The 21,082-nt window shown below is 51.4% G+C and overlaps 1 protein-coding gene across 1 annotated transcript in view; it reads right to left on the bottom strand.

Moving 5' to 3' along the window:
* Positions 1 to 21,082, bottom strand: part of LOC139242693 (uncharacterized) — a gene marked incomplete at both ends in the record, with an annotated part of 56,957 nt that overhangs the window by 20,046 nt on the left and 15,829 nt on the right. Inside the window, 6 exons of the mRNA XM_070870485.1 lie at positions 751 to 891; positions 6,982 to 7,035; positions 12,668 to 12,724; positions 13,890 to 13,922; positions 16,975 to 17,022; positions 18,717 to 18,758. Coding sequence (XP_070726586.1) covers positions 751 to 891; positions 6,982 to 7,035; positions 12,668 to 12,724; positions 13,890 to 13,922; positions 16,975 to 17,022; positions 18,717 to 18,758 — 375 coding nt within the window. The remainder of the gene's footprint in view (positions 1 to 750; positions 892 to 6,981; positions 7,036 to 12,667; positions 12,725 to 13,889; positions 13,923 to 16,974; positions 17,023 to 18,716; positions 18,759 to 21,082) is intronic.

Below are 21,082 nucleotides of genomic sequence, written 5' to 3'. Positions count from 1 at the left end.
ACAGGAGTGTGAGAGAGGGACCTCCCCAGATACAGGAGTGTGAGAGAGGGGTTAGATGGACCTCCCCAGATACAGGAGTGTGAGAGAGGGGTGATAGGGACCTCCCCAGATACAGGAGTGTGAGAGAGGGGTTAGAGGGACCTCCCCAGATACAGGAGTGTGCGAGAGGGGTTAGAGGGACCTCCCCAGATACAGGAGTGTGAGAGAGGGTTTAGAGGGACCTCCCCAGATACAGGAGTGTGAGAGAGGTGTTAGAGGGACCTCCCCAGATACAGGAGTGTGAGAGAGGGGTTAGAAGGACCTCCCCAGGTACAGGAATGTGAGAGAGGGGTTAGAGGGACCTCCCCAGATACAGGAGTGTGAGAGAGTGGTTAGAGGGACCTCCCCAGATACAGGAGTGTGAGAGAAGGGTTAGAGGGACCTCCCCAGATACAGGAGTGTGAGAGAGGGGTTAGAGGGACCTCCTCAGATACAGGAGTGTGAGAGAGGGGTTAGAGGGACCTCCCCAGATACAGGAGTGTGAGAGAAGTGTTAGAGGGACCTCCCCAGGTACAGGAGTGTGAGAGAGGGGTTAGAGGGACCTCCCCAGATACAGGAATGTGAGAGAGGGGTTAGAGGGACCTCCCCAGATACAGGAGTGTGAGAGAGGGGTTATAGGGACCTCCCCAGATACAGGAGTGTGTGAGAGGTGAGAGATGTACCAGGCACCGACACCATGATGGAATTAGCTACGTCGAAGAAACGGCTTACCGTTCCCAGGGCCAGGGGCAAAGCGTCGACCATAGCCAATGCCATAGCCGTTGGCGAATCCATTGCCATTGCGGTACCCTTTGCCATACGCTGGCTGAGCCATCCCAGCTGCTGGGAACACGCCACCTCCATTCGCATAACCTGTAACACCACAAAGTGGGGGGTCAGAGCAACAGCAACTGCACAATCCAACCGTGACCATTCATGTACAACACAGGAACTGCAATCTTCATCATACACTCAGTGGTCACCACTGAGTGTGACACCAAAAACAGCACCTCCTTCTGTATATTATAGAGAATAGTACCCTTTGTGTACATTATAGAGTATAGCACCTCCCGTGTATATTATAGAGAATAGCACCTCCTGTGTATATTATAGAGAATAGCGCCCCCTGTGTATATTATAGAGAGTAGCAACACCTGTGTATATTATAGAGAATAGCACCTCCTGTGTATATTATAGAGAATAGCACCCCCTGTGTATATTATAGAGAATAGCATCCCCCTGTGTATATTATAGAGAACAGTATCCCGTGTATATTATAGAGAATAGCACCCTCTGTGTACATTATAGAGTATAGCACCTCCCGTGTATATTATAGAGAATAGCACCTCCTGTGTATATTATAGAGAATAGCACCCTCTGTGCACATTATCGAGAGTAGCAACACCTGTGTATATTATAGAGAATAGCACCTCCTGTGTATATTATAGAGAATAGCACCTCCTGTGTATATTATAGAGAATAGCACCTCCTGTGTATATTATAGAGAATAGCACCCCCTGTGTATATTATAGAGAATAGTGCCCCCTCTCTATATTACAGAGAATAGCACCTCCTGTGTAGAAACATAGAAACATAGAAAATAGGTGCAGGAGTAGGCCATTCGGCCCTTCTAGCCTGCACCGCCATTCAATGAGTTCATGGCTGAACATTCAACTTCAGTACCCCATTCCTGCTTTCTCGCCATACCCCTTGATCCCCCTAGCAGTAAGGACCTCATCTAACTCCTTTTTGAATATATTTAGTGAATTGGTCTCAACAACTTTCTGTGGTAGAGAATTCCACAGGTTCACCACTCTCTGGGTGAAGAAGTTCCTCCGCATCTCGGTCCTAAATGGCTTACCCCTTATCCTTAGACTGTGACCCCTGGTTCTGGACTTCCCCAACATTGGGAACATTCTTCCTGCATCTAACCTGTCTAACCCCGTCAGAATTTTATATGTTTCTATGAGGTCCCCTCTCATTCTTCTGAACTCCAGTGAATACAAGCCCAGTTGATCCAGTCTTTCTTGATAGGTCAGTCCAGCCATCCCGGGAATCAGTCTGGTGAACCTTCGCTGCACTCCCTCAATAGCAAGAATGTCCTTCCTCAGGTTAGGAGACCAAAACTGTACACAATACTCCAGGTGTGGCCTCACCAATGCCCTGTACAACTGTAGCAACACCTCCCTGCCCCTGTACTCAAATCCCCTCGCTATGAAGGCCAACATGCCATTTGCTTTCTTAACCGCCTGCTGTACCTGCATGCCAACCTTCAATGACTGATGTACCATGACACCCAGGTCTCTTTGCACCTCCCCTTTTCCTAATCTGTCACCATTCAGATAATAGTCTGTCTCTCTGTTTTTACCACCAAAGTGGATAACCTCACATTTATCCACATTATACTTCATCTGCCATGCATTTGCCCACTCACCTAACCTATCCAAGTCGCTCTGCAGCCTCACAGCATCCTCCTCGCAGCTCACACTGCCACCCAACTTAGTGTCATCCGCAAATTTGGAGATACTACATTTAATCCCCTCATCTAAATCATTAATGTACAGTGTAAATAGAATAGTATCCCGTGTATGTTATAGAGAATAGCATCCCCTGTGTATATTATAGAGAATAGCGCCCTCTGTGTATATTATAGTGAAATGCGTACCCTGTGTATATTATAAAGAATAGCGCCCACTGTATATTATAGAGAATAGTGCCCCCTGTGTATATTATAGAGAATAGCGCCCCCTGTGTATATTATAGAGAATAGCACCTCCTGTGTATATTATAAAGAATAGCACCTCCTGTGTATATTATAGAGAATAGCACCCTCTGTGTATATTATAGAGAATAGCGCCCCCTGTGTATATTATAGAGAATAGCAGGCCCCTGTGTATATTATAGAGAATAGCGCCCCCTGTGTATATTATAGAGAATAGCACCTCCTGTGTATATTATAGAGAATAGTATCCCGTGTATATTATAGAGAATAGCACCTCCGTGTATATTATAGAGAATAGCGCCCCCTGTGTATATTATAGAGAATAGCAGGCCCCTGTGTATATTATAGAGAATAGCGCCCCCTGTGTATATTATAGAGAATAGCGCCCCCTGTGTATATTATAGAGAATAGCAACCCCTGTGCATATTATACAGAATAGCACCCCCTGTGTATTTTATAGAGAATAGCGCCCCCTGTGTATATTATAGAGAAAAGCACTCCCTGTGTATATTATAGAGAATAGCACCCCCTGTGGATATTATCGAGAATAGCATCCCCTGTGTATATTATAGAGAATAGCACCCCTGTGTATATTATAGAGAATAGCAGCCCCTGTGTATATTATAGAGAATAGCACCCCCTGTGTATATTATAGAGAATAGCGCCCCCTGTGTATATTATAGAGAATAGCACCTCCTGTGTATATTATAAAGAATAGCACCTCCTGTGTATATTATAGAGAATAGCACCCTCTGTGTATATTATAGAGAATAGCACCTCCTGTGTATATTATAGAGAATAGCACCTCCTGTGTATATTATAGAGAATAGTATCCCGTGTATATTATAGAGAATAGCACCTCCGTGTATATTATAGAGAATAGCGCCCCCTGTGTATATTATAGAGAATAGCAGGCCCCTGTGTATATTATAGAGAATAGCGCCCCCTGTGTATATTATAGAGAATAGCGCCCCCTGTGTATATTATAGAGAATAGCAACCCCTGTGCATATTATAGAGAAAAGCGCTCCCTGTGTATATTATAGAGAATAGCACCCCCTGTGGATATTATCGAGAATAGCACCCCGTGTGGATATTATCGAGAATAGCATCCCCTGTGTATATTATAGAGAATAGCGCCCCTTGAATATTATAGAGAATAGCAGTCCCCTGTGTGTATTATAGAGAATAGCGCCCACTGTGTATATTATAGAGAATAGCACCCCCTGTGTATATTGGAAAGAATAACGCCCCCTGTGTATATTGAAGAGAATAGCGTCCCCTGTGTATATTGGAGAGAATAGCGCCCCCTGTGTATATTGGCGAGAATAGCACCCCTTGTGTATATTATAGAGAATAGCACCCCTGTGTATATTATAGAGAATAGCAGCCCCTGTGTATATTATAGAGAATAGCACCCCCTGTGTATATTATAGAGAATAGCACCCCCTGTATATAATGTAGAGAATAGCGCCCCTTGTGTATATTATAGAGAATAGCACCCCCTGTGTATATTATAGAGAATAGCAACCCCTGTGTATATTGGAGAGAATAGCACCCCCCTGTATATATTATAGAGAATAGCACCCCCTGTGTATATTATAGAGAATAGCGCCCCCTATGTATATTATAGAGAATAGCGCTTCCTGTGTATATTATAGAGAATAGCGCCCCCTGTGTATATTGAAGAGAATAGCGCCTCCTGTGTATATTATAGAGAATAGCGCCTCCCGTGTATATTGGAGAGAATAGCGCCCCCTGTGTATTTTGGAGAGAATATCGCCCCCTGTGTATATGGGAGAGAATAGCACCCCCTGTGTATATTGGAGAGAATAGCACCCCCTGTGTATATTGGAGCGAATAGCGCCACCTGTGTATATTGGAGAGAATAGCGCCCCCTGTGTATATTATAGAGAATAGCACACCCTGTGTATATTGGAGAGAATAGCACCCCTTGTGTATATTATAGAGAATAGCACCCCTGTGTATATTATTGAGAATAGCAGCCCCTGTGTATATTATAGAGAATAGCACCCCTGTGTATATTATAGAGAATAGCGCCCCCTATGTATATTATAGAGAATAGCGCTTCCTGTGTATATTATAGAGAATAGCACCCCCTGTGTATATTGAAGAGAATAGCGCCTCCTGTGTATATTATAGAGAATAGCGCCTCCCGTGTATATTGAAGGGAATAGCGCCCCCGTGCATATTGGCGAGAATAGCGCCCCCTGTGTATATTGGAGAGAATAGCGCCCCCTGTGTATATTATAGAGAATAGCAACCCCTGTGTATATTGAAGAGAATAGCGCCCCCTGTGTATATTGGAGAGAATAGCACCCCCTGTGTATTTTGGAGAGAATATCGCCCCCTGTGTATATGGGAGAGAATAGCACATCCTGTGTATATTGGAGAGAATAGCACCCCCTGTGTATATTGGAGCGAATAGCGCCCCCTGTGTATATTGGAGAGAATAGCGCCCCCTGTGAATATTGTAGAGAATAGCACCCCCTGTGTATATTGGAGAGAATAGCACCCCTTGTGTATATTATAGAGAATAGCACCCCTGTGTATATTATAGAGAATAGCAGCCCCTGTGTATATTATAGAAATAGCACCCCTGTGTATATTATAGAGAATAGCACCCCCTGTGTATATTATAGAGAATAGCACCCCCTGTATATAATGTAGAGAATAGCGCCCCTTGTGTATATTATAGAGAATAGCACCCCCTGTGTATATTATAGAGAATAGCAACCCCTGTGTATATTGGAGAGAATAGCGCCCCCCTGTATATATTATAGAGAATAGCACCACCTGTGTATATTATAGAGAATAGCGCCCCCTATGTATATTATAGAGAATAGCGCTTCCTGTGTATATTATAGAGAATAGCACCTCCTGTGTATATTGAAGAGAATAGCGCCTCCTGTGTATATTATAGAGAATAGCGCCTCCCGTGTATATTGGAGAGAATAGCGCCCCCTGTGTATATTGGAGAGAATAGCGCCCCCTGTGTATATTATAGAGAATAGCACCCCCTGTGTATATTGGAGAGAATAGCACCCCTTGTGTATATTATAGAGAATAGCTCCCCTGTGTATATTATTGAGAATAGCAGCCCCTGTGTATATTATAGAGAATAGCACCCCTGTGTATATTATAGAGAATAGCACCCCTGTGTATATTATAGAGAATAGCACCCCTGTGTATATTATAGAGAATAGCAGCCCCTGTGTATATTATAGAGAATAGCACCCCCTGTGTATATTATAGAGAATAGCACCCCCTGGATATAATGTAGAGAATAGCGCCCCTTGTGTATATTATAGAGAATAGCACCCCCTGTGTATATTATAGACAATAGCAACCCCTGTGTATATTGGAGAGAATAGCGCCCACTGTATATATTATAGAGAATAGCACCCCCCTGTGTATATTATAGAGAATAGCACCCCTGTGTATAATGTAGAGAATAGCGCCCCCCTGTGTATATTGGAGAGAATAGCACCCCCTGTGTATAATGTAGAGAATAGCGCCCCCTATTTATATTGGAGAGAATAGCACCCCCTGTGTATAATGTAGAGAATAGCGCCCCCCTGTGTATATTGGAGAGAATAGCACCCCCTGTGTATAATGTAGAGAAAAGCACCCCCTGTGTATAATGTAGAGAATAGCGCCCCCCTATGTATATTGGAGAGAATAGCCCCCCCTGTGTATATTGGAGAAAATAGCACCCCCTGTGTATATTGGAGAGAATAGCACCCCCTGTGTATAATGTAGAGAATAGCGCCCCCCCGTGTATATTGGTGAGAATAGCACCCCCTGTGTATATTGGAGAGAATAGCACCCCCTGTGTATAATGTAGAGAATAGCGCCCCCCTGTGTATATTGGCGAGAATAGCACCCCCTGTGTATATTGGAGAGAATAGCACCCCCTGTGTATAATGTAGAGAATAGCGCCCCCCCGTGTATATTGGTGAGAATAGCACCCCCTGTGTATATTGGAGAGAATAGCCCCCCCCTGTGCATAATGTAGAGAATAGCGCCCCCCCCGTGTATATTATAGAGAATAGCACCCCCTGTGTATATTGGAGAGAATAGCCCCCCCCTGTGCATAATGTAGAGAATAGCGCCCCCGTGTATATTGGCGAGAATAGCACCCCCTGTGTATATTGGAGAGAAGAGAAGCCTCTTTATTGGGTGAGAAGACTTGAAGTCAGGAGCATATTTAAATCTTACCCGGTGCTATGCCCTGTTTTCCTCGGCCCAACGCGACATCGACCCCTCGTTGACCTGATAGGAGTAAAATCAATTGTTCTTTTAGCCGGACATATTGTTGGGTCCACCATCGATTGAGTCAACTCAACCCGTGGACTTGTTAATTCTCGATTAACGTTTCTCTGGGCCTGTGATTGGGAGAGGAATGATCCTGTCCCTATCCCTCTCTCTCTGTCTCTCTCTCTCCCTGTCCCTGACTCTTTCCCTCTCTCTCTGTTTGTTACTCTCTGTCTCTGTCCAAGACTATCTCTGTCTCTCTCACACTCTCTCTCTCACACACCCTCTCTCTCTCTCTGCCTTTCTCACTCTCTCTCTTTCTTTCTCTGCCTCTCTCTCTGTCTCTCTGCCTCTCTCTCTCTCTCTCACTGCTTCTCTCTCTCTCTGTCTCTCTGCCTCTCTCTCTCTCTCTGCCTCTCTCTCCCTGCCTCTCTGCCTCTCTCTCCCTGCCTCTCTCTGCCTCTCCCTCCCTGCCACTCTCTCTCTCTCTCTCTGCCTCTCTCTCCCTGCCTCTCTGCTTCTCTCTCCCTGCCTCTCTCTCTCTCTCCCTCCCTTCCACTCTCTCTCTGTCTCTCTGCCTCTCTCTCACTGTCTCGCTCAGGGAGAGAGAGAGAGAGAGAGAGAGAGAGAGTCAGAGACAGGGAGAGACAGAGACAGAGAGAGGGAGAGAGAGAGAGAGAGACAGAGACAGAGACAGGGAGAGACAGTGAGAGAGGGAGAGAGAGAGAGAGAGAGAGAGAGAGTCAGAGTCAGTGAGAGACAGAGACAGAGAGAGGGAGAGAGAGAGACAGAGACAGAGACAGAGACAGGGAGAGACAGTGAGAGAGGGAGAAGAGAGAGAGAGAGAGAGAGAGAGACAGAGACAGGGGGAGAGTGAGAGACAGAGACAGAGAGAGGAAGAGAGAGCAAGAGAGAGAGACAGAAAGACAGAGAAAGGGAGAGACAGGGAGAGACAGACAGACAGAGAAAGGGAGAGAGAGAGAGAAGCAGAGAGAGAGACAGAGAGACAGAGACAGGGAGAGAGAGAGAGAGAGAGCGACAAGAGGCAAGGCCCTCTCTCTGATAGACCTCTTCCCTGAGCACCGTAACCCTGGAAAGTTGTTTTATTGCATATTTCTCCCATTCCCGTCTGAAACCTACTCTGTTTCTGCTTGCTCCCAGTCTTTCTGCTCGAATATTTGAATTCCAAATCCTGTTAAAAAGATCTTGTTTTGTTCTATTGCTATCGCAGAATGTCCATGACCTCTTGTTCCCGACCCATTAACGAATTAAATATTTTCTCCCGATTGAACTCCCCCCAATACACCCGCCCCACACCTGCCAATAGGTGTCCTCTTAACGTTCTCCATTTTAGTTGTTCCTTACCCAAATCCCTCAACCGCACCTTCTCCCCAAATCCCCCAACCCCACCTTCTCCCCAAATTCCCCAACCCCACCTTCTCCCCAAATCCCCCAACCCCACCTTCTCCCCAAATCCCCCAACCCCACCTTCTCCCCAAATCCCCCAACCCCACCTTCTCCCCAAATCCCCCAACCCACCTTCACCCCAAATCCCCCAACCCCACCTTCTCCCCAAATCCCCCAACCCCACCTTCTCCCCAAATCCCTCAACCCCACCTTTCCCCAAATCCCCCAACCCCACCTTCTCCCCAAATCCCCCAACTCACCTTCACCCCAAATCCCCCAACCCACCTTCTCCCCAAATCCCCCAACCCACCTTCACCCCAAATCCCCCAACCCCACCTTCACCACAAATCCCCCAACCCCACCTTCTCCCCAAATCCCCCAACCCCACCTTCACCACAAATCCCCCAACCCCACCTTCTCCCCAAATCCCTCAACCCCACCATCTCCCCAAATCCCTCAACCCCACCTTCTCCCCAAATCCCTCAACCCCACCTTCTCCCCAAATCCCCCAACCCACCTTCTCCCCAAATCCCTCAACCCACCTTCTCCCCAAATCCCCCAACCCCACCTTCTCCCCAAATCCCTCAACCCCACCTTCTCCCCAAATCCCCCAACCCCACCTTCTCCCCAAATCCCCCAACCCCACCTTCTCCCCAAATCCCTCAACCCCACCTTCTCCCCAAATCCCCCAACCCCACCTTCTCCCAAATCCCCCAACCCCACCTTCTCCCCAAATCCCTCAACCCCACCTTCTCCCCAAATCCCCCAACCCCACCTTCTCCCCAAATCCCCCAACCCCACATTCTCCCCAAATCCCCCAACCCCATCTTCTCCCCAAATCCCTCAACCCCACCTTCTCCCAAAATCCCCCAACCCCACCTTCTCCCCAAATCCCTCAACCCCACCTTCTCCCCAAATCACCCAACCCCACCTTCTCCCCAAATCCCTCAACCCCACCTTCTCCCAAAATCCCCCAACCCCACCTTCTCCCCAAATCCCCCAACCCCACCTTCACCACAAATCCCTCAACCCCACCTTCTCCCCAAATCCCCCAACCCCACCTTCACCACAAATCCCTCAACCCACCTTCTCCCCAAATCCCCCAACCCCACCTTCTCCCCAAATCGCTCAACCCCACCATCTCCCCAAATCCCTCAACCCCACCTTCTCCCCAAATCCTTCAACCCCACCTTCTCCCCAAATCCCCCAACCCACCTTCTCCCCAAATCCCCCAACCCCACCTTCTCCCCAAATCCCCCAACCCCACCTTCTCCCCAAATCCCCCAACCCACCTTCTCCCAAATCCCCCAACCCCACCTTCTCCCCAAATCCCCCAACCCCACCTTCTCCCCAAATCCCTCAACCCCACCTTCTCCCCAAATCCCCCAACCCCACCTTCTCCCCAAATCCCTCAACCCCACCTTCTCCCCAAATCCCCCAACCCCACCTCCCAATTCTCCCCAAATCCCCCAACCCCACCTTCTCCCCAAATCCCCCAACCCCACCTTCTCCCCAAATCCCTCAACCCCACCTTCTCCCCAAATCCCCCAACCCCACCTTCTCCTCAAATCCCCCAACCCCACCTTCTCCTCAAATCCCCCGACCCCACCTTCTCCCCAAATCCCCCGACCCCACCTTCTCCCCAAATCCCCTGACCCACCTTCTCCCCAAATCCCCCGACCCACCTTCTCCTCAAATCCCTCAACCCCACCTTCTCCCCAAATCCCTCAACCCCACCTTCTCCCCAAATCCCCCAACCCCACCTTCTCCCCAAATCCCTCAACCCCACCTTCTCCCCAAATCCCTCAACCCCACCTTCTCCCCAAAACCCTCAACCCCACCTTCTCCCCAAAACCCTCAACCCCACCTTCTCCCCAAATCCCCCAACCCCACCTGCTCCCAAATCCCTCAACCCCACCTTCTCCCCAAATCCCCCAACCCCACCTTCTCCCCAAATCCCTCAACCCCACCTTCACCACAAATCCCCCAACCCCACCTTCTCCCAAATCCCTCACCCCACCTTCTCCCCAAATCCCTCAACCCCACCTTCTCCCCAAATCCCCCAACCCCACCTTCTCCCCAAATCCCTCAACCCCACCTTCACCACAAATCCCCCAACCCCACCTTCTCCCCAAATCCCTCAACCCCACCTTCTCCCCAAATCCCTCAACCCACCTTCTCACCAAATCCCTCAACCCCACCTTCTCCCCAAATCCCTCAACCCCAACTTCTCACCAAATCCCTCAACCCCACCTTCTCCCCAAATCCCTCAACCCCAGCTTCTCACCAAATCCCTCAACCCCACCTTCTCCTCAAATCCCCCAACCCACCTTCTCCCCAAATCCCTCAACCCCACCTTCTCCTCATATCCCCCAACCCACCTTCTCCCCAAATCCCCCAACCCCACCTTCTCCCCAAATCCCCCATCCCACCTTCTCCCCAAATCCCTCAACCCCACCTTCTCACCAAATCCCTCAACCCCACCTTCTCCTCAAATCCCCCGACCCCACCTTCTCCCCAAATCCCCCAACACCCACCTGCTCCCCAAAGCCCCCAACCCACCTCTCCCCAAATCCCCCGACCCACCTTCTCTCCAAATCCCCCAACCCACCTTCTCCTCAAATCCCCCAACCCCACCGGCTCCCCAAATCCCCCATCCTCACCTTCTCCCCAAATCCCTCAACCTCTCCTTCTCCCCAATTCCCGACCCACCTTCTCTCCAAATCCCCCAACCCACCTTCTCCCCAAATCCCCCAACCCACCTTCTCCCAAATCCCCCAACTCACTTTCTCCCCAAATCCCCAACCCCACCTTCTCCCCAATCCCCAACCCCACCTTCACCCCAAATCCCCCACCCACATTCTCCCCAAATCCCAAAACCCACCTTCTCCCCACCAACAACTATCCCCCAACCCACCCTTCTCCCCAAATCCCCCAACCCACCTTCTCCCCAAATCCCCCAACCCACCTTCTCCCCAAATCCCCCAACCCCACCTTCTCCCCAAATCCCCCAACCCACCTTCTCCCCAAATCCCCCAACCCACCTTCTCCCCAAATCCCCCAACCCACATTCTCCCCAAATCCCCCAACCCACCTTCTCCCCAAATCCCTCAACCCCACCTTCTCCCCAAATCCCCCAACCCCACCTTCTCCACAAATCCCCCCACCCACCTTCTCCCCAAATCTCCCAACCCACCTTCTCCCCAAATCCCCCAACTCACCTTCTCCCCAAATCCCCCAACTCACCTTCTCCCCAAATCCCCCAACCCACCTTCTCCCCAAATCCCCCAACTCACCTTCTCCCGAAATCCCCCAACCCACATTCTCCCCAAATCCCAAAACCCACCTTCTCCCCAAATCCCCCAAACCACCTTCTCCCCAAATCCCCCAACCCCACCTTCTCCCCAAATCCCCCAACCCACCTTCTCCCCAAATCCCCCAACCCACCTTCTCCCCAAATCCCCCAACCCACCTTCTCCCGAAATCTCCCAACCCATCTTCTCCCCAAATCCCCCAACCCACCTTCTCTCCAAATCCCCCAACCCACCTTCTCCCCAAATCCCCCAACCCCACCTTCTCCCCAAATCCCTCAACCCACCTTCTCCCCAAATCCCCCAACCCCACCTTCTCCCCAAATCCCCCGACCCCACCTTCTCCCCAAATCCCCCAACTCCACCTTCACCCCAAATCCCCCAACCCACATTCTCCCCAAATCCCAAAACCCACCTTCTCCCCAAATCCCCCAACCCACCTTCTCCCCAAATCCCCCAACCCACCTTCTCCCCAAATCCCCCAACCCACCTTCTCCCGAAATCCCCCAACCCACCTTCTCCCCAAATCCCCCAACCCCACCTTCTCCCCAAATCCCCCAACCCCACCTTCTCCCCAAATCCCCCAACCCACCTTCTCCCCAAATCCCCCAACCCACCTTCTCCCCAAATCCCCCAACCCACCTTCTCTCCAAATCCCCCAACCCACCTTCTCCCCAAATCCCCCAACCCCACCTTCTCCCCAAATCCCTCAACCCACCTTCTCCCCAAATCCCCCAACCCCACCTTCTCCCCAAATCCCCCGACACACCTTCTCCCCAAATCTCCTGACCCCGCCTTCCCCTCATACACCTCAACCCACGTTCATAGCTTGTCCCCATATCCCTTAACTTCGTTTCTCTAGGCTCTTCTCATATCTGAAGCCGCCTCATACCAGACACGGTTCCAACGTACCATCTCCTGGTGTTCCTTACCATTCATGTATCCGTTCTGGTAGCCTGTTGGATATCCATAGCCAGAATCTCGGTAACCTGTGAACAAACAATAAATTCCCAGTTGGATTCAGTCTCGGGTGATGGTCACTGAAAGTCCCTGGGTCAGAGATCGTGGGGTACGAATTCCCAAGATTTACACCTGGTTCAAAGAAAATACATTCTCAATCAACCCCACCTACCCACCTTCTCCCCATATCCCCCAACCCCACCTACCCACCTTCTCCCCATATCTCCAACCCCACCTACCCACCTTCTCCCATATCCCCCAACCCCACCTACCCACCTTCTCCCCATATCCCCCAAACCCACCTACCCACCTTCTCCCCATATCCCCAAGCTCACCTACCCACCTTCCCCATATCCCCCAACCCCACCTACCCACCTTCTCCCCATATCCCCCAACCCCACCTACCCACCTTCTCCCCATATCCCCCAACCCCACCTACACACCTTCTCCCCATATCCCCCAACCCCACCAACCCACCTTCTCCCCATATCCCCCAACCCCACCTACCCACCTTCTCCCCATATCCCCCAACCCCACCAACCCACCTTCTCCCCATATCCCCCAACCCCACCTACACACCTTCTCCCCATATCCCCCAACCCCACCAACCCACCCTCTCCCCATATCCCCCAACCCCACCTACCCACCTTCTCCCCATATCCCCCAACCCACCTACCCACCTTCCCCATATCCCCCAACCCCACCTACCCACCTTCTCCCCATATCCCCCAACCCCACCTACCCACCTTCTCCCCATATCCCCCAACCCCACCTACCCACCTTCTCCCCATATCCCCCAACCCCACCTACCCACCTTCTCCCCATATCCCCCAACCCCTTCACTCCCTCCACAATCCCATCGAATTGCCTCTTATCCCCATTTACTCTGTCCCTCTCTTCAACGCCCTTCCCTGGTCAATGAGTCCACCCATCGATGTCCCCTTTGGACGATACCTGCCCCCATCCTATCCATCCTCAGTCCCAATCCCCCGATATTCGGTCCCCTTCACCACAGACGGACAACCCTTCTCGACTCCCCTCCGATTCCCGGCAGAGCCCAACTCCTGCTCTGCACGCCGCCAACCCGTCAGGGTCTTCCCCACAACCTCAATCGCTGGCCCCAACACAACCACTGCCCCGTGACCTCAATCAAGGTCACCGATCGGCATGGTAACTGCAAAGAGCTGGCATTACCTGCTTTCCTTGTGCCGATGATGCGCCCTGGAACTGAAAGACAGAGAGGAGTCAGTCACGGGATCAAGGAGAAGGAGCCAAGTGAGACCTTTGCTGAGAGTTCTGAGAGAAAGGCCGCAGCCCAGAGTGACCGAGGACACCCAGAGTGAAAATAGCACAAGTGGCTCATTGACGCCAAGCTTGGCTCTTGAAAGATTGCCGAGAGTCGGGATGCAAGATCTGCTTGAATGCCTTCCGAGAGGGTTTGTCATATGCCCCACCCCCGGCCGTCCCACCACGCACTCCCTTCATCCTCACAGGTCACTGCCTTCCCTCGGCCAATCGGAAAGCAAACAAACTCTTGCCGTGGCTCAGTGCTGAGCACTCTCGCCTCTGAGCCAGAAGATTGTGGCTTCAAGTCCCTGGAGTGGACAAAATGCCGGCCGACACGCCCAGTGCAGTACTGAGGGAGTGCCGCACTGTCGGAGGGGCAGTACTGAGGGAGTGCCGCACAGTCGGAGGGGCAGTACTGAGGGAGTGCCGCACTGTCGGAGGGGCAGTACTGAGGGAGTGCTGCACTGTCGGAGGGACAGTACTGAGGGAGTGCTGCACTGTCGGAGGGGCAGTACTGAGGGAGTGCCGCACTGTCGGAGGGGCAGTACTGAGGGAGTGCCGCACTGTCGGAGGGGCAGTACTGAGGGAGTGCCGCACTGTCGGAGGGGCAGTACTGAGGGAGTGCCGCACTGTCGGAGGGGCAGTACTGAGGGAGTGCTGCACTGTCGGAGGGGCAGTACTGAGGGAGTGCTGCACTGTCGGAGGGGCAGTACTGAGGGAGTGCCGCACTGTCGGAGGGTCAGTACTGAGGGAGTGCGGCACTGTCGGAGGGGCAGTACTGAGGGAGTGCCGCACTGTCGGAGGGGCAGTACTGAGGGAGTGCCGCACTGTTGGAGGGGCAGTACTGAGGGAGCTCCGCACTGTCGGAGGGGCAGTACTGAGGGAGTGCCGCACTGTCGGAGGGGCAGTACTGAGGGAGTGCCGCACTGTCGGAGGGGCAGTACTGAGGGAGTGCCGCACTGTCGGAGGGGCAGTACTGAGGGAGTGCTGCACTGTCAGAGGGGCAGTACTGAGGGAGTGCCGCACTGTCGGAGGGGCAGTACTGAGGGAGTGCTGCACTGTCAGAGGGGCAGTACCGAGGGAGTGCTGCACTGTCGGAGGGGCAGTACTGAGGGAGTGCTGCACTGTCGGAGGGTCAGTACTGAGGGAGTGCCGCACTGTCGGAGGGGCAGTACTGAGGGAGTGCTGCACTGTCGGAGGGGCAGTACTGAGAGAGTGCCGCACTGTCGGAGGGTCAGTACTGAGGGAGTGCCGCACTGTCGGAGGGGCAGTACTGAGGGAGTGCTGCACTGTCGGAGGGGCAGTACTGAGAGAGTGCCGCACTGTCGGAGGGGCAGTACTGAGAGAGTGCTGCACTGTCGGAGGGGTAGTACTGAGGGAGTGCTGCACTGTCGGAGGGGCAGTACTGAGGGAGTGCCGCACTGTCGGAGGGGCAGTACTGAGGGAGTGCTGCACTGTCGGAGGGGTAGTACTGAGGGAGTGCTGCACTGTCGGAGGGGCAGTACTGAGGGAGTGCTGCACTGTCGGAGGGTCAGTACTGAGAGAGTGCTGCACTGTCGGAGGGGTAGTACTGAGGGAGTGCTGCACTGTCGGAGGGTCAGTACTGAGAGAGTGCTGCACTGTCGGAGGGGCAGTACTGAGGGAGTGCCGCACTGTCGGAGGGGCAGTACTGAGGGAGTGCTGCACTGTCGGAGGGGTAGTACTGAGGGAGTGCTGCACTGTCGGAGGGACAGTACTGAGTGGGTGCTGCACTGTCGGAGGGTCAGTACTGAGGGAGCGCCGCACTGTCGGAGGGGTAGTACTGAGGGAGTGCCGCACTGTCGGAGGGGTAGTACTGAGGGAATGCCGCACTGTCGGAGGGGCAGTGCTGAGGGAGTGCTGCACTGTCGGAGGGGCAGTACTGAGGGAGTGCCGCACTGTCGGAGGAGCAGTACTGAGGGAGCGCCGCACTGTCGGAGGGGCAGTACTGAGGGAGTGCCGCACTGTCGGAGGGGCAGTACTGAGGGAGTACCGCACGGTCGGAGTGGCAGTACTGAGGGAGTACCGCACTGTCGGAGGGGCAGTACTGAGGGAGCGCCGCACTGTCGGAGGGGCAGTACTGAGTGAACATTCTCATCTGAGCCAATGTACAACCTGTGCTCAGCAGGAAGCTGTTTTAACGTTTAACCCAGCAAGTCCTGGCCTCACAGACTGCGCAGAGAGAATTGTGAGCGACAGTGAACCTGTGTCACAGGGCGTGAGTGCACAAGTCTTGGAAACTGCCAGGTTTAGTCGAGTAGCGTGTTAAAAAAGCACATGCGATCCTAAGTTTTATTAACGGAGAAATCATGTAGTTATTGCTAAACCCTTCTAAATCCCTTGGCTAGGCCCCAGCTGGAGTATTGTGTCCAATTCTCGGCCCAGCACTTTAGGAAGGATGTGAAGGCCTTGGAGAGGGTGCAGAGGGGATTGACCAGAATGGTACCGGGGATGGGGAACTTCAGTGACATGGGGAGACTGGAGAAGCTGGGATTGTTCTCCTTAGAGCAGAGAAGGTTAAGGGGAGAGTGACCAGAATGGTACCAGGGATGGGGAACTTCAGTTACATGGGGAGACTGGAGAAGCTGGGATTGTTCCCCTTAGAGCAGAGAAGGTTAAGGGGAGAGTGACCAGAATGGTACCAGGGATGGGGAACTTCAGTTACATGGGGAGACTGGAGAAGCTGGGATTGTTCTCCTTAGAGCAGAGAAGGTTAAGGGGAGATTGACCAGAATGGTACCAGGGATGGGGGACTTCAGTTACATGGGGAGACTGGAAAAGCTGGGATTGTTCTCCTTAGAGCAGAGAAGGTTAAGGGGAGAGTGACCAGAATGGTTCCAGGGATGGGGAACTTCAGTTACATGGGGAGACTGGAGAAGCTGGGGTTGTTCTCCTTAGAGCAGAGAAGGCTAATCCGAGAATTAAAAGAGATGTTCAAAAATGATAAAGCAGTTTATTGCTCCTGAATACTTACCGACCACAGAAGGAGCCCCACGTGGGTATCCAGCCCCAGCCCCATACCCTGAAACAGGAAGAGTATCAGAGTTCATCAAGTTAGCATTCTCATAGAGAGAAAAAATCCACCAGTTCCAATGTCACCCAATCCACGATGTGGAGTGTGTACATGGGCTGTGTGAGGATTAAATGGGTGGGGAGAGTCAGTGATAGGGGAGTGTGTACATGGGCTGTGGGAGGATTAAATGGGTGGGGAGAGTCAGTGATAGGGGAGTGTGTACATGGGCTGTGGGAGGATTAAATGGGTGGGGAGAGTCAGTGATAGGGGAGTGTGTGCATGGGCTGTGGGAGGATTAAATGGGTGGGAGAGTCAGTGATAGGGGAGTGTGTACATGGGCTGTGGGAGGATTAAATGGGTGGGGAGAGTCAGTGATAGGGGAGTGTGTACATGGGCTGTGGGAGGATTAAATGGGTGGGGAGAGTCAGTGATAGGGGAGTGTGTACATGGGCTATGGGAGGGGATTAAATGGGTGGGGAGAGTCAGTGATAGGGGAGTGTGTACATGGGCTGTGGGAGGATTAAATGGGTGGGGAGAGTCAGTGATAGGGGAGTGTGTACATGCGCTGTGGGAGGGGATTAAATGGGTGTGGAGAGTCAGTGATAGGGAATGTGTATATGGGCTGTGGGAGGATTAAATAGGTGGGGAGAGTCAGTGATAGGGGAGTGTGTACATGGGCTGTGGGAGGATTAAATGGGTGGGGAGAGTCAGTGATAGGGGAGTGTGTACATGGGTTGTGGGAGGATTAAATGGGTGGGGAGAGTCAGTGATAGGGGAGTGTGTACATGGGCTGTGGGAGGGGATTAAATGGGTGGGGAGAGTCAGTGATAGGGGAGAGTGTACATGGGCTGTGTGAGGATTAAATGGGTGGGGAGAGTCAGTGATAGGGGAGTGTGTACATGGGCTGTGGGAAGATTAAATGGGTGGGGAGAGTCAGTGATAGGGGAGTGTGTACATGGGCTGTGGGAGGATTAAATGGGTGGGGAGAGTTAGTTATAGGGGAGTGCGTACATGGGCTGTGTGAGGATTAAATGGGTGGGGAGAGTCAGTGATAGGGGAGTGTGTACATGGGCTGTGGGAGGATTAAATGGGTGGGGAGAGTCAGTGATAGGGGAGTGTGTACATGGGCTGTGGGAGGATTAAATGGGTGGGGAGAGTCAGTGATAGGGGAGTGTGTCCATGGGCTGTGGGAGGATTAAATGGGTGGGGAGAGTCAGTGATAGGGGAGTGTGTACATGGGCTGTGGGAGGATTAAATGGGTGGGGAGAGTCAGTGATAGGGGAGTGTGTACATGGGCTGTGGGAGGATTAAATGGGTGGGGAGAGTCAGTGATAGGGGAGTGTGTACATGGGCTGTGGGAGGGGATTAAATGGGTGTGGAGAGTCAGTGATAGGGAATGTGTATATGGGCTGTGGGAGGATTAAATGGGTGGGGAGAGTCAGTGATAGGGGAGTGTGTACATGGGTTGTTGGAGGATTAAATGGGTGGGGAGAGTCAGTGATAGGGGAGAGTGTACATGGGTTGTGGGAGGATTAAATGGGTGGGGAGAGTCAGTGATAGGGGAGTGTGTACATGGGCTGTGGGAGGATTAAATGGGTGGGGGGAGTCAGTTAGAGGGGAGAGTGTATTACACAGCCCATTCGATGCTAAAACAATGGCAATGAAGAATGGGACTTGAGTTCAGGGACAAGTGACTCACTTACCATTCCCATAAACAGGCTGAATACCGGCAGCACCACCATAACCTGGAATTCACAACACAACACGTCAGTAAATGGAGTACGGGAAGAAGCTTGCAGGGAACATTAAGGCGGATTGCAAAAGGTTCTATAGGTATGTAAAGAGAAAAAGGTTAGTAAAGACAAACGTAGGTCCCCTGCAGTCAGAATCAGGGGAAGTCATAACGGGGAACAAAGAAATGGCAGACCAATTGAACAAGTACTTTGGTTCGGTATTCACTAAGGAGGACACTAACAACCTTCCGGATATAAAGGGGGTCAGAGGGTCTAGTAAGGAGGAGGAACTGAGGGAAATCTTTATTAGTCGGGAAATTGTGTTGGGGAAATTGATGGGATTGAAGGCCGATAAATCCCCAGGGCCTGATGGACTGCATCCCAGAGTACTTAAGGAGGTGGCCTTGGAAATAGCAGATGCATTGACAGTCATTTTCCAACATTCCATTGACTCTGGATCAGTTCCTATGGAGCGGAGGGTAGCCAATGTAACCCCACTTTTTAAAAAAGGAGGGAGAGAGAAAGCAGGGAATTATAGACCGGTCAGCCTGACCTCAGTAGTGGGTAAAATGATGGAATCAATTATTAAGGATGTCATAGCAGCGCATTTGGAAAATGGTGACATGATAGGTCCAAGTCAGCATGGATTTGTGAAAGGGAAATCATGCTTGACAAATCTTCTGGAATTTTTTGAGGATGTTTCCAGTAGAGTGGACAAGGGAAAACCAGTTGATGTGGTATATTTGGACTTTCAGAAGGCATTCGACAAGGTCCCACACAAGAGATTAATGTGCAAAGTTGTAGCACATGGGATTGGGGGTAGTGTGCTGACATGGATTGAGAACTGGTTGTCAGACAGGAAGCAAAGAGTAGGAGTAAATGGGGACTTTTCAGAATGGCAGGCAGTGACTAGTGGGGTACCGCAAGGTTCTGTGCTGGGGCCCAGCTGTTTACACTGTACATTAATGATTTAGACGAGGGGATTAAATGTAGTATCTCCAAATTTGCGGATGACACAAAGTTGGGTGGCAGTGTGAGCTGCGAGGAGGATGCTATGAGGCTGCAGAGTGACTTGGATAGGTTAGGTGAGTGGGCAAATGCGTGGCAGATGAAGTATAATGTGGATAAATGTGAGGTTATCCACTTTGGTGGTAAAAACAGAGAGACAGACTATTATCTGAATGGTGACAGATTAGGAAAAGGGGAGGTGCAACGAGACCTGGGTGTCATGGTACATCAGTCATTGAAGGTTGGCATGCAGGTACAGCAGGCGGTTAAGAAAGCAAATGGCATGTTGGCCTTCATAGCGAGGGGATTTGAGTACAGGGACAGGGAGGTGTTGCTACAGTTGTACAGGGCCTTGGTGAGGGCACACCTGGAGTATTGTGTACAGTTTTGGTCTCCTAACTTGAGGAAGGACATTCTTGCTATTGAGGGAGTGCAGCGAAGATTCACCAGACTGATTCCCGGGATGGTGGGACTGACCTATCAAGAAAGACTGGATCAACTGGGCTTGTATTCACTGGAGTTCAGAAGAATGAGAGGGAACCTCATAGAAACGTTTAAAATTCTGACGGGTTTGGACAGGTTGGATGCAGGAAGAATGTTCCCAATGTTGGGGAAGTCCAGAACCAGGGGTCACAGTCTAAGGATAAGGGGTAAGCCATTTAGGACCGAGATGAGGAGAAACTTCTTCACCCAGAGAGTGGTGAACCTGTGGAATTCTCTGCCACAGAAAGTTGTTGAGGCCAATTCACTAAATATATTCAAAAGTGAGTTAGATGAAGTCCTTACTACTAGGGGGATCAAGGGGTATGGTGAGAAAGCAGGAATGGGGTACTGAAGTTACATGTTCAGCCATGAACTCATTGAATGGCGGTGCAGGCTAGAAGGGCCGAATGGCCTACTCCTGCACCTATTTTCTATGTTTCTATGTTTACACACTCCCCTATCACTGACTCTCCCCACCCATTTAATCCTCCCACAGCCCATGTACACACTCCCCTATCACTGACTCTCCCCACCCATTTAATCCTCCCACAGCCCATGTACACACTCCCCTATCACTGACTCTCCCCACCCATTTAATCCTCCCACAGCCCATGTACACACTCCCCTATCACTGACTCTCCCCACCCATTTAATCCTCACACAGCCCATGTACACACTCCCCTATCACTGACTCTCCCCACCCATTTAATCCTCCCACAGCCCATGTACACACTCCCCTATCACTGACTCTCTCCACCCATTTAATCCCCTCCCACAGCCCATGTACACACTCCCCTATCACTGACTCTCCCCACCTATTTAATCCTCCCACAGCCCATTTACAC

Source organism: Pristiophorus japonicus, unplaced genomic scaffold (assembly GCF_044704955.1).
Source record: "Pristiophorus japonicus isolate sPriJap1 unplaced genomic scaffold, sPriJap1.hap1 HAP1_SCAFFOLD_1445, whole genome shotgun sequence".
Classification (NCBI taxonomy): domain Eukaryota; kingdom Metazoa; phylum Chordata; class Chondrichthyes; family Pristiophoridae; genus Pristiophorus; species Pristiophorus japonicus.
Note: the sequence above shows the minus strand (reverse complement) of the source record. Positions and strands in the feature narration are given on the sequence as shown.